The sequence below is a fragment of the Purpureocillium lilacinum genome, assembly GCF_023168085.1.
Source record: "Purpureocillium lilacinum CBS 284.36 DNA, scaffold_1, whole genome shotgun sequence".
Lineage (NCBI taxonomy): Eukaryota > Fungi > Ascomycota > Sordariomycetes > Hypocreales > Ophiocordycipitaceae > Purpureocillium > Purpureocillium lilacinum.
This window is the reverse complement of record NW_027072111.1, coordinates 98785-111356: the sequence shown is the minus strand read 5'-3', so window position 1 is coordinate 111356 and position 12572 is coordinate 98785. Positions and strand designations below refer to the sequence as shown.

Sequence of the window (12572 nt, the reverse complement as noted above, 5' to 3'; positions counted from 1 at the left end):
GCGTCATAGCATCGACGACGTCTCAGCCCGGGCGGAGACTCCTCCCACTGCGACAAAGGTTTCAACAATGTCTACTACGTCAACGTTCTCGCCCCTACTCTGAGACGACACAACGGTTCACTGCTGGTAGCGTTTGGGGTTAATTGACCAGAGAGGCACGCACGCTTGCGGGGTGAAACCCGGTCGTGCTCGGGTCTGGGGAACACGTGCGAAGTACATTTTACACCGAGTTCAACAAGACGAGCTGTCCAGATGAAAGCCAGGCTGTAGATCGTGAATTCGACGGTGAGGGGCGATTGACAGCGGCAACTGAAACGCCTTCGCCTCGCACAAGAGGCCGACAACGCCTCCGACCGATGCAGCAAGACATCGGCTGGATGGAGCTGACAATAGTTGCGGCTGTTTCCTCTGCTTCAGCATGCGGTTCGAGTCGGTCAACATTTGCTGCTCCTTTTCTGTTGCCCAACGAATACGCTGCAGTGCTCTAACATGAACCCGCCTGACGAGCATCATGGTGTACTAAGACAGGTTTTCGAGAGTCACGTGATATGATCTGGAACTTTGAACTCTGATCTGAACTTTGACTCCAGTGTCGCCGCCCAGAGATGAGATGAGTGCAGGCCGCAGCAACGAATCCTGTCCACCAGGATACTGAAGTAGAACTTCAAAGGCCAAATCCGGTGCTATTGAATTGGTGCAGTGCGGCTAGGAAGCTCGGGTTCTTCGTCCTAGTTCAAAGGACCAACGTACTGTTCTTTACACGGGCAGCGGCGAGCCGCAGCATACAGCACGTCGGCGTGGAGGTGTAGTAGCTTCGCGAGTCGAAGGCAAGGTTGCGGCAAGCCCTCCCTGGGTAGGCTTTGTATGTTATCGTCGCTCGGTGGTTCAATCGTGACCGGCCGTCCACGATCTTGGTGGCAAGCTCGTGAGGGTATCTGGGGACTGCGTCCTTTCCCTAGCTAAGTACGAACCGTCAGTGCTTCGGCTAAATGCCATACGTTGAGAGTCATGGCGAATGGCAACCTTAACACTTCAATAGGCAGCTTGGTCGGCATTCTGCATGCAATACTGCGCCAGGATTTAAGAATCGATGGAGGGCACAACTCGGACGGCGCTTTGTTCCGAATGTGACGATACCGGACAGATCGCACTGTCTTGATGCAGGACGATGCGAACAGCGAATGTTGGTGGTAGATGCTGTCTTGCCTGGCCTATTAATTACTGCTCAACGTTGCTTCTTCGCAGACTGAGAGTGAAGTACAGTGGAGGGGCGCGACGGGAGAAGATCAGAGAACAGACTGGACATAGAGGGTCTGGGGCGTCCGTCCTAGACCCTTCCGCCGCCGTTTCTACCCAATCCTGATGTGATGCAAGTTTCGGCTCCTCGAACACTGTTGCGGGCTTCTACGATGGAAGGGTGGACGACCAAGTTGCGGATTGACTTCCGCCGACTCCAGCACCTCCCCAGAATGAGCCATTGTCGGCGCTCAGACGAGGCTGTCAGCGTTGCATGCAAGCGTGGACAGGGTTGTCTAGTACGATGGTGTGGAGAATCGCGAGGCGAAGGTTGATGATGTGCAGCAAAGACGCTGGTGGTGTGCTGAATGACAGGGGACACGGATCCCTGTCGGCACCCCTGTACTACCCTGGTCTTGCCCCCTGTGCTGGGCAATGTGCCACAAATCGCCGTTACGGCGATCCAGAAACGGCTTCAATCCTTCTCTGCCTCCTGCCGCATTCCATTCCGGGGCGGAAGGGGAAGCCAGGATGTGGCCCGCCCTACGATTACTGCAACTCATCACATTTCCTGCAAGCCGATTTTGCTACCACTCGTCCTGCGAGCTTCACACCACGCTTCCTGCAAGCCTTCATGCTTCACACCACTCGTCCTGGAAGCCGATTTTGCTGCACACCACATGCCCTGCGAGCTTCACACCACACATCCTGCAAGCCTGCAGGCTTCACACCACTCGTCCTGGACGCCGATTTGGCTGCACACCACACATCCTGCAAGCCAACATGCTGCACACCACCGCGTCCTGCAAGCCGACTTGCTTCACACTACACGTCCTGCAAGCCCATTCTGTTTCACACCACGCGTCCTGCGAGCTTCACACCACACGTCCTGCAATCCGACTTTGCTCCACACCACTCGTCCTGGAAGCCGATTTTGCTTCACACCACTTTTCCTGCAAGCCTACAAGCTTGACACCACTAATTCTGCGAGCTTCACACCACTCGTCCTGAAGCCGATTTGGCTTCATACCACACGTCCTGATCATCTTGGCACATGGTAAGGTGTCCCCACGCCACGGTGCATTGAACGACCATCTGCCAACACCATCTTATCGTCCCCTGCCGACAACCACTTTTGATGCCGACGCCCCTCCTGTGAGGCCTGGCAACACCCAATTTTGGTTACACCTTGACAACACCCTCTTCACATTCCCTGCAGACACAACCTTCGAGCAACACTCGCGTCCAGGCTGCCGACGACACATCCTTCTCCCGGCGACACCACCTTGTGATGGCACCGTCTTTCTGGCGACACCATCTTTGACAACGCCCTCTTCTGGTCCCTGGAGACACTACCCTTTCCCTTTCCCTGGCGACGCCTCTGGCGACACCCACCTCTGGCGACCCCTTCTTCTCGCCGCATCCCGACACCCTTTTGTGATAACACCACTTCGATGTCCCCTGTCGACACGTACTCCTGGCGACACCCTCTTTTGTCCCCTGGCGACACCACCTCTCGTCAACACCACTTTCTCGGACCCTGGCAACACCCTCTTCGCACGACACCCTCTTCGCACGACACCCTCTTCGCACGACACCCTCTTCCCACGACACCCTCTTCCCACGACACCCTCTTCGCACGACACCCTCTTCCCACGACACCCTCGTCGCACAAGAAGCACCCCACTTTGCTGTGCACACCACTTCGCTGCACACCAATTTGTTCAATCTCCACGCGCGGCTTGTAGAGCCAAATCCAGCATCGCGATGGAGTTGGCACCAGGGCCCGGAGAGTGTGATGGCCTTCTACTTCGATGGCGCCCCGCGGCAAAGCCGTAGCCACGATTGAGACCCGCCTTCCCTTGCGTGGCACAAAGCCGGAATCTGACGAAGTAATGCAGGTTACCTGAGCTACCATGTTGTTGCGGGATTTTGGCCCCTTTGCATTGACTTTGCCCTCGGTCGTTGGGCAGCCGAGTTTTCGCGTAAGCTGATAGACGCCACTGGTGAGATTTCGCCGGCATCGCGCTTTGACGCAACGCAAGCCTTTCTAGAACCAAGGCATCGAGGCCGAGAAACAATTGCAGATACAGTACTTACTGTACATTGAAACCATGTCTACGGCCACAACTTTTGGACTCGCTAAGGCATCCTTGTCCGGTTTGAAAAGGCCTTGCTGACAGGCGTTTGCAGCAGTCCTGTGACGGCGGTCGGGAACTTCGAACTTTGAACTAGAACTTTGATCTAGAACTTTGAACTTTGAACCGGAACTTTGACGTGAGTGATTGTACCCACAAATGCGTGGGGTCCGCAATGACACGCGTTGTCCACCATTGCGACCGAACTTCAATAGGTACTGGTAGAACCAGCCTGGCTACGCCACTTTCTGACTATTGTACCTCGTACCATCTTTGAGACGGTAGACTTCTGTAAGGCAGTATAGTACAGATAGGTCATAAACGGCCAGTTCCAAATCCAGCATCCAAAACCTGTGAAAAATATTCGTACCCCTTCGGCGCTAGGCATCTTGGTCTCTCCTCGCTACTTGCGGCCTGTCAATGAGATCAGTAAGGGAGGTACTCAGGCCATTGAATGCAGAATGAGTTGCAATATTCACGCTCTGTGTAGCGATCTTGAGTGCGCCGCCAACGTCGAGAACTCCCTAATGAAGAAGAGCTGGTGGTTACGCATTTTCCGATCACTGAAATGGCTTGACATGGTGCTGGCAGCCGGTCTCATTCCATTTCTGGTTGGTCGCGATCTGGTATACAAGAAGAGCAGTCTGGCTGTATTGGCCCTTTTATTTACCCGCAAGAAACGGACGACGCCAAAGACGTTGACAGAAATACTCGGCGCACACTATTGTGAAGTTTTCAAGCAATATCTAAGAGACGACTGTACTGAAAAGGCACCGGGGGTATTTTATGTAAAAAACGAACACATTCTTTTATACACCAGTATTATTAGCAGCGAATTCAAGGAGAAAGAGGGAGATGAGCTTGTGCCTAGATTTCTGCACGACTGGAGCCGACTATGCGTGCTTTCATCCGTCAACTCACAGCCCCAATTCGGAGACGCGTCTGCGGCAGCTGGGGAAGCACGCGATGGGGAACTGAGTAGCTTAGAAAACTCGAACGCAGTACACCACAGCCTTAACGACAGCATATACCGAAGCTACCTACAGTGTCTTTCTCAACCAGACAACGTACCTGAAAATTCAGAGAGCATAGCCGACAGGGTAAAAAAGAAAATAACTTTATCCTCTGCTGCGACCTGTTACGCCGATAAAAAAAAAGAAGTCCAGAAAATTACAGTAGTACATCGCCGAAGTGGTCTAATCTTCCATCTCCCTAAGGGCTTCGGTATCAGATCCATATGGCAGGCAGACATAGGAAATGTACGTAATATAAGCATAGATGAGACTATTGGAGCTGATGACAGCCGCAGATCAAGCTTTTTGAAAGAACCATGAAACTTCCCGCCGAGCTTCAAGCAATGATCAACGATTTCCTTGGGATGGCTGATCCGCTCTCTCTGTTGCTGGGCATGCACAAAAACTTCGCCATTCCGCTAGATCTCATAAAGAAGCAGAATGAGGGCTGGATTTTGGAGCAATTTAGATCGCTATTCCGGGACGACAAATGGCTGAAGCACGTATGCAAAGACGGTTTCAATCCAGTACTGATCGGAGACTTCCGATCTAACGGTTATTTCGTCTTGCATCTAGCAAGAAATTGTCGGTTCGAACCTCCGAACGGCGACAACTCCGCCTTCGGCGCGGCCTACGACGCGGCCTACTGCACGTACCTAGACAAGCTCTATAGGAGGATAGATCCACATCTTCTCATAGCATCACTACGCTCGACTGACATTGATGTCGGTACCCTCCAAGTCACCTTTGCTGACCGCACTCTCAGCATAGCTCCACTGCTTGAAATCGAAAAAAGGATTCTTGTGCCAGACGTGACCAAGATCTTTACTGGATACAACAAAGACGGATATTACGAAAATGGAATACCAAAGACCACTAGTATCGCCTACTATGAAAGGCCTGAATTGATACATAGCGTACACATCGGGAGAGAGGTGGGGAGCACCTCCGTACCGGATCCTGTCGGATATCGACCATTGCATATCCCGGGGTACAGATCGGTATCCTTCGAAGGTACTTATCCCGTCCAGGAGGCTGAACGGAAAGAAAGAGGTGGTCCTCTGGCGAGGAATGAAGGCACACTCATAGGCAAGTTCAAAATCCAGGAAGTCCTCGCTGTCGCGACCAGTCGGTAGAGCTCGTTGCGCATCAATTGGTGAAGGAGTCGTGTACTTTCATCAGCACCAGATTAAGGATAATCCGTCGCGTTGGGTATGGTATATTCGCTGGGTGTCGACAACAGCCGCCAAACATTGCTATGAATAGTGATAGAATAGTAGAGTGTAGACGGCGTCATGTCCAAAGAGCCCGCTGTCGCGAACACCCTTTCTTTGCGCTGGCTAATTCCTCGCTGTTGCTCCGTCTTATTGCGTAGTCGATGGGGGTCTCCTTGACCGGCCCTCGATGCGTGCACTTCTCCGCGGCCGAACTGCACCATCATCAAATGAGCCGCCAGCCGCGGTCGGCATCACTTTAGGTTGAACCAGGCTCCGAGCCTGAGCCGTTCTTGCACTCGACTTGCGCAATTTTGTCTGACGCGGCTTGACAACGTCACCACAGCCGCCACGATCCCTCTGCATGTCGATGGGGGTATCTGGACAACGTTTCCGTTTCGATCGTTTGGGCTCGTTCGGCGGTCGCTTTGGCAACGTGGACGATTCCGCATCCACCTGCGACTTTGCTGCAGGAACCGTCAGTAAGGCGCTGCGTTGGCCAAGAAGCACGAACCAGTTGACAGTCGTTCGTTACCACCGCTGTCAGGCCCAAAGGACGCCAGGAATTGCACCAAGGCATCCAGGCTCGAGTACTGGGTCCATCGCAAGAGATTTCGATATTGTGATGCACTGAGGGTTTGGCCCCCATGTGCAAGGGCAGCACACGTTTGGCCGTGGGCTAAGGTGATTTCCTTTTCCCGTCTCGCTTTTCTCTCACCGAGAAGGCGCAGAAATTCGTCCTTACTGCCGGTTTTCGTCTCCCGCACCAGCTCAACCACGTCCCGATAGAAGGAGGGCAGGTCCTGCAGGAAGATGGTGGCTGTATTGTACTTCTTGTAGAGAAAGCCGCAAAGATCATCTTCCTCCAAATCAACCTCCCACCAAGGCCATTCGAGTGTGTTTTGCCGGTCGGGTTTGGGGAGGGGGGGCCAAGACATGGCGACGATGAGACGGGCAGACGCCGGAGGTAGTGTTTGGCGGAGATGACGCGACTCTCGTGCTTGGGTGGGAGAGGCTGGGATCGCACCGTGCAAGTTCACACCACAAACACTGTCTTGTGTGGGGCGTCGCGATCTCCCGTAGCGCCCGTCGCGAGCCCTCTGCCCCTGGGCGCGTAGAGCCTTGCGTTGGCAGCGAACCATACCGGCCTGATTTGCGTTGTTCGAAACCGCGCCTCCGCCTCGATCTGTCGCGACAACCGCTGCGTATCGTTAAAATGGCTTCGACCGGCTCCTCTCGGCCGCCGCGAGGTGGGAAGCACTTCGTTCCACACTGATGGCGCCCCCTCAAAGACACTATGGACGACAGTGGCAGCACGACGAACGAGCACTCCAGCGGCTTCATTGAAGCTATTCAGGCAAAGCTGAAAGAGGGGCAGGAGCAAGACCTACCAGTCCGGGACTCATTGGAACGTATACCACTCGACGAAGCTCCGACTGACACACGGCTCGTCATCAGCTTCCGCGACGCGTCGCGGGCGATGGACTGCGACGATCTCCGTCCGTGGCCGACAGACAAGGACATCTTCACGGTGCAGCAAACACCCGAGAGCACCGGCCCTGTGTTGCGACAAGATCACGAACCGCTATGCTACTTCTATTTCGACCCCGCCACCGATCACATAACACTTTCTCATAAATGCAAAGGGCCCGTCGAGGTGGTCGACCTGGCCGCCGGCGAGCGACGCGGCGTCCCTCCTCGACAGTGCGCGGGGATCCGCCCAGGCTGCTGGCGCGTATATGGTCCGCGAGGGCGAGGCCTTGTTCCGGAAGTGCTTCTTGACTTTCGGTTGCTCCCAAGACCGTACGCAACGACGATCATGGAGCGTGGCGGATCGGGTAGTAAGCGAAAGTTTGTACGCGTTCATCCTCTACGCCTCGCTACCACGGGTTCATTGCACATAATAGGAGCTCATTACTGACCGCACTCTGCAAGACGCGATCTGTTCAACATGTTCCGCGCGGCCATATACATCCTGTGGAGCAGCTTTCACTCGGGCAGACTCTCTCTATTAAGCCCAGATCTGGCTCGACAAGTGGGCTTCCCGACGCGGCATATACTCTGAAGCATATGCGCACTGCAGCAGTGAAGCAGACAGCTTGTGTCGTCATCGGTCATCATTCTAAACTGGGCCGTGTTGCCATCAAGGTGGTACGCCGTGAACATAAGAGTGACTCCCGCGTTATTCCTTCAATTGCCCGCCACTGGGCAGACGAGAAGCGCTTTCTTGAGCGTCTTCACCATGTACGTGAGCACCAAAGCACGAGGTCCTTACATAAAGTGCGTTCTGACAAGCGCCCAGCCGTGCATCGTGGAGCTGCTGGGCGCGGACGCGCGCTTGTACGCACTCTACCTCAAGGTTCTTCCAGGCAAAGATCTCTCGCAATGGGTAGACACGGGCCACTTCTTTACCTGCGGCAGTGAAGGCGACGCAAACAGAACGATTCTCCGAATATCCTGCCAGATGACATCAGCAGTGGCGTTTCTCCACAAACAAGCTCGAATTGTGCACAACGACATCAAGCCTGCGAACATAGTTGCTCATCTTCCTCGAGGGACAAAGCTCGTGGATGCGAAGCTCATAGACTTCGGGCACGCGTCGGTGGTGGAGGCGGCAGATTGCCCGGGAGGGACACCGTGGTACATGCCGTTCGACGCCCCGAACGACCAGGGCCCCGCAAGAGATTGCTGGGCTCTCGGGGTGACCCTTCTCTTCGTCATGCGGGCAATACCGTTACCTGAGAAGACACATCGAGTCCTTCGTGCACGAGCTGCTCAGTCCGGACGCGGAAGAGCGATGCCGCTATCTGCGTCGCCTGGCGAGAACACTTCCCTTGGGGTCGCTCACCTAATGTTTCGGACATTGAATTACTGGGCTAGGTGGACGGGATGGGAGCATACTCCTCGCGTGCACTGCAGCACGGTTTCGGAGGAAGGGGCTATATATGGAAATCTACTACGTGGTCAGAGGAGCCTTGCGTCAATGACTGGCGTGGTGGTTACCTTGAGGAGATCTCTCGATGGCGTTTGGGCTCGGTAGAAGACTGTTGTCACATATATGATAGAACGACGCACGAAAGCATCAAGGCCATTTCCAAAGATATAATTCTTGATGACGTTCGAGCGAGTTTGCTTTGGCATAGCGTTGCCCTGCCTTTGTCGTGGGGGGAAAGTTTTTGTTAAGTGGATGGAAGAGTGGACAGCAGGATGGCTTGGTCGAGCGGCGTTGGCCGCCACGCGAGAAAGAGCGTTTGTCACGGCGATCCAATAAGACCGTGCCACTGGTGACTTAACGCGACACGCCACGTCGAACTCGTGTACTGTCCTGTACTCCATATGCTTCACATTAGCCATTACAGCGGGGCAGCTACCGACTGCTCTGTAACAACGAACAGATTCACTATGTGGCTGAAACAAAATACAGTATTGCATTCCCGTACAGTTACTGCAATACGGCAACAGCGTGTACGTTATCTGTTGGGGCGATGCACCTTTGCTTGCGGACTCGGGTCAGAGCTCTCCGTGCCCGAGTGCGCTCATCCAGCGTTCCGCATCTTCCTCGTTCGACTGGCCCTAGGACCACCTCACCACCCCGCGCGCGTGTTCTCATCCATTTTGTTTGTCTCCAGACAGCAACTCGAAGCTGGTTACGCACTGGGTTCATTCTTGGCAATTAATGAGAGTTTTCTTGAGGAACGAAAAGGCTCCGTTGAAGCTGGACGGGCTGGTGCAGCTCTTGAACAGTACACAAAAGGAAAACTGCCAGCCGCAGCTACACTGGGCTGACCCGCTGAACGATAGTTACACGGCTTGTGGCTGCCTTCTGTGCGACAAGAGCGCAGACCGCAACTCCTCCAACTCGACGACATCAATCGCACCCATTAAAACAAGGGAATCTACTTCCCATTCCATACTTTGACGAGGCTCCAGGTGGCGCTGTTCTGCTCTCAAGCCAGTGTATTCGTTCGGCGCGACCGCAAGGAGTTCATTGTCAACTGCAAACGGCCATTGCTTCCGGTCGAATGACGGGAATGCGTCGACAGACGTGGGCAGCTGATCCAGGCTGGGCTGAGCATCCCAGTCCGCTAGTATCTGATCCAAAAAGTTACCATGGTCATCATTCCGCCCAAAGTCGTCGGAGAAGGCAACTTGCCAGAGCTCCGTCGAGTCTTCCAGATCTTCTCCGGCATAGACTTCGATTTGTTCGTGGCTTTGGTGCTCTAAGTGGTGGGCTTCTCTGTCGGGCATCTCCGCTGCACTAAGCTGCACCAAGCGGGCTGCCGCGGCCATGTCTTGGGCATCATGTGGAGGACCTAGGGGAGGTTGACGGCCGTGAACGGGAAGTGCAAACGGCAATTCCTCCAACATGGTAGCATTGGGAGCGTGTACAGCCAAGAGCGATCCAGAGCCTTGAATTCTGGCAAGCAGTTCATTGAACTCATGTTCAGCTTCTGGGACGGCCGTCCGGAGGTCATCTCCGATAACGGCTATTTCGGCCGGCAATTGTACTTCGTCGCCCGAGAATGACGTATCGATGGATGCTGACCTGGCCAAATCACGGACAGGCCCGATCGCGTTGCAGTTGGCCCGTGCGTCAGTCGGCTGTTGTCTTTGGTTGTGTGAAGTTGACGTATTGGTAGTCGTTGGACTGGCTGGGTTATGCGCAAAAAAGCTTGCGAGGTAGTCTGTGCTGATGTCACTCGCTGGAATATTGGAAAGAATAGTGATAGGCCAAGATCTCTGGGCGAATCTGTCGCCTATGCTGGTTTGTGAGTGCTCGGCGTTGAAACTTGTGTAAGTACCAGTAGCTGCCTCGGCCGGAGCATGGACATCGTCGGGTGGCGCCGCCGACAAGTGGGCAATTTCGTCGGCGTCAAATCGCGCAGATGTCAGTGTAGCGCTTGGGCGACGGTCATATTCCAGAGGCTGCGCAGGAGAAGGTCTAAATCAATTTTAGCAGAGGCACATCAAACTGTAGGCCTCGTCATTCTGGTGCGTCCTGTCTCAGCGCGAAACTCGTCAGAGCTTACCTGTCAGGAGATCCAGGACGACCATTGACCATGGTTTGCCTCGGAACTGGGAAAGGTAGAGCCATTCCGGGGTACTCATCGCCCTTATCTGATTCCATTCCTCACAGTATTAGCTCTGTCCCGAAGAGCATCCGGGTTCTCGTTGGTGACTAGTGTCCGAAAACAACGACGCAAAGCCAACCGATGACGGTGCGAGGAGGGGTGCAAGCTAGAAGACTGGAGCCAGAGATTAGTTGTTGATGGTTCTGATGGACAGACAATTTTACATGCTTGGGACGTCGACGGATTTATATACTCTCACCGAGGCCACATAGTCGGTGTGGAGGAATTGACCAGCTGTTGCAGGACGATGCACAGGCCCAGCTGATGCGAGGTTGGCCGGACATGCAAGAGTGGTGGCCGAGGGCGAGGAACACATACAGGCCGTCTGCTTAGTCGGCGATTTAACCTGCGATTCATGCATTGCCGGCGGCTGAGTGACTCACCGGGAGCGTAGGCAATAGATCATACGTGCCTCTGTTATGAGTGTACGAGGATAACTTTCACTGGCGACGCGGGTGAGGATGCAGGCGGCTGTCGAGGTGGGTGAGGATGCAGGCGGCTGTCGAGGTGGGTGAGGATGCAGGCGGCTGTCGAGGTAGGTGGGGATGCAGGCGGCTGTCGAAGATGACGGGCATACGGGCTGTCGGCTTGGGCCACAGATTGAGCACTGAACGGCACATGAGTCGTTCTGCTAGAGCCGCAGGACACGATGGATGCACGCGCCTTCACGGCTCTGAGTCTATCACTAGCTACACGCCGCGATAGCAACGCTTCGCTCGCCCCTAGCGGTAAAATCTAGGCGATTATTCTATTGCGGGGAAATCTTGACACGCGCAGGAAGAGCCTTGATGCCTCACCAGCCCCATGCATGCATTGGCCAACGGCTTTAAAGCCACAAGATGGCGACAGGGAGCTTATTGTTTCAGGGAAGCCGTCCGCGTTCTGAGCTCTCCCTCTTTTCCCTTTGCTTTTTATTGCTCACTTGCTGGTCGCGGTCAAAGGTTCTCCAATCTAGCTCCTAGGTGAAGTCTTGAGCGGAAAGCCAGCCTTACGTCGCTCACTGGGAAAATCGTCTTGCGCAGCTGCGCAGCTCCGCTTTGTGCGGGGTTTAGGATTCTTGAGGGGGACAGCCACGGTACGGATTGGATTGGATTGGATTTATTTCGCCCGGAGGGAGCTCCCTATAGGGCCTAAACGCTTCCTAATTGACAATCTGGGTCGTTTCATTCGTGACACAACAAGCCCTACAGATGAATCCTCGCGCCGCTTGTACGGACACAGATAGTCTGTGTGCAGTTGGGACATTGGTGCCTTAGGTTCCAGTCGGCCAGTCTCGGCTTGCTCGACACATCACCTGCCCCGTCAGCACTCCTCTCGGCCCCGCTTCGCCGCGTCAAACCCCTCAAATGCCTGGCAATCCTCTCCTGCACAGAGTTCATTTCTCCCATGCCAAATCCAGAGACTAGGCGCTCCAATTGCCACCGACACCGCGACAGGCGTGGTAATCCATAAGTAAAGCCATGTGACATGACACGCGGCTAGTAATTGTCGACCGAAGAAGCAAACCCCAGCGACATGAACCGGCCGTGTTCACCCACATCTCTCGACGAGCCGTGCCAGGCACGCCTGGTGGCACCTCGAACGATGATTCCCGGCCTCAACAGGGCTCTCCGTGAAGACGACTTGGAGAAAAGTCGAAACATGTACGATCTCTGGCCACCGGTGTCTGTGTAACCATCACTAATTGAAGAAGTTACAACGAACTTCCAGATGATTCACGACAGCCTGAACTCCTCGAGTCTCACATACGTGATCTCGCTACATTGTTTGTTCGAAACCACGCTCAGGAAATTTTCGGAATTCACTTAGCTCACGCTCACTTCGCCATCCCTAAGAACA

General features: G+C 54.4%; 1 protein-coding gene across 1 annotated transcript; it reads left to right on the top strand.

Moving 5' to 3' along the window:
* Positions 1-4704: 4704 nt before the first annotated feature.
* On the top strand, positions 4705-5116 carry PLICBS_000021 (uncharacterized protein; the record flags this gene model as incomplete). Its single annotated transcript, XM_065599464.1, has 1 exon — positions 4705-5116. A coding segment is annotated over one exon (412 nt), but the record flags the coding sequence as incomplete, so codon positions are not given.
* Positions 5117-12572: the final 7456 nt, after the last annotated feature.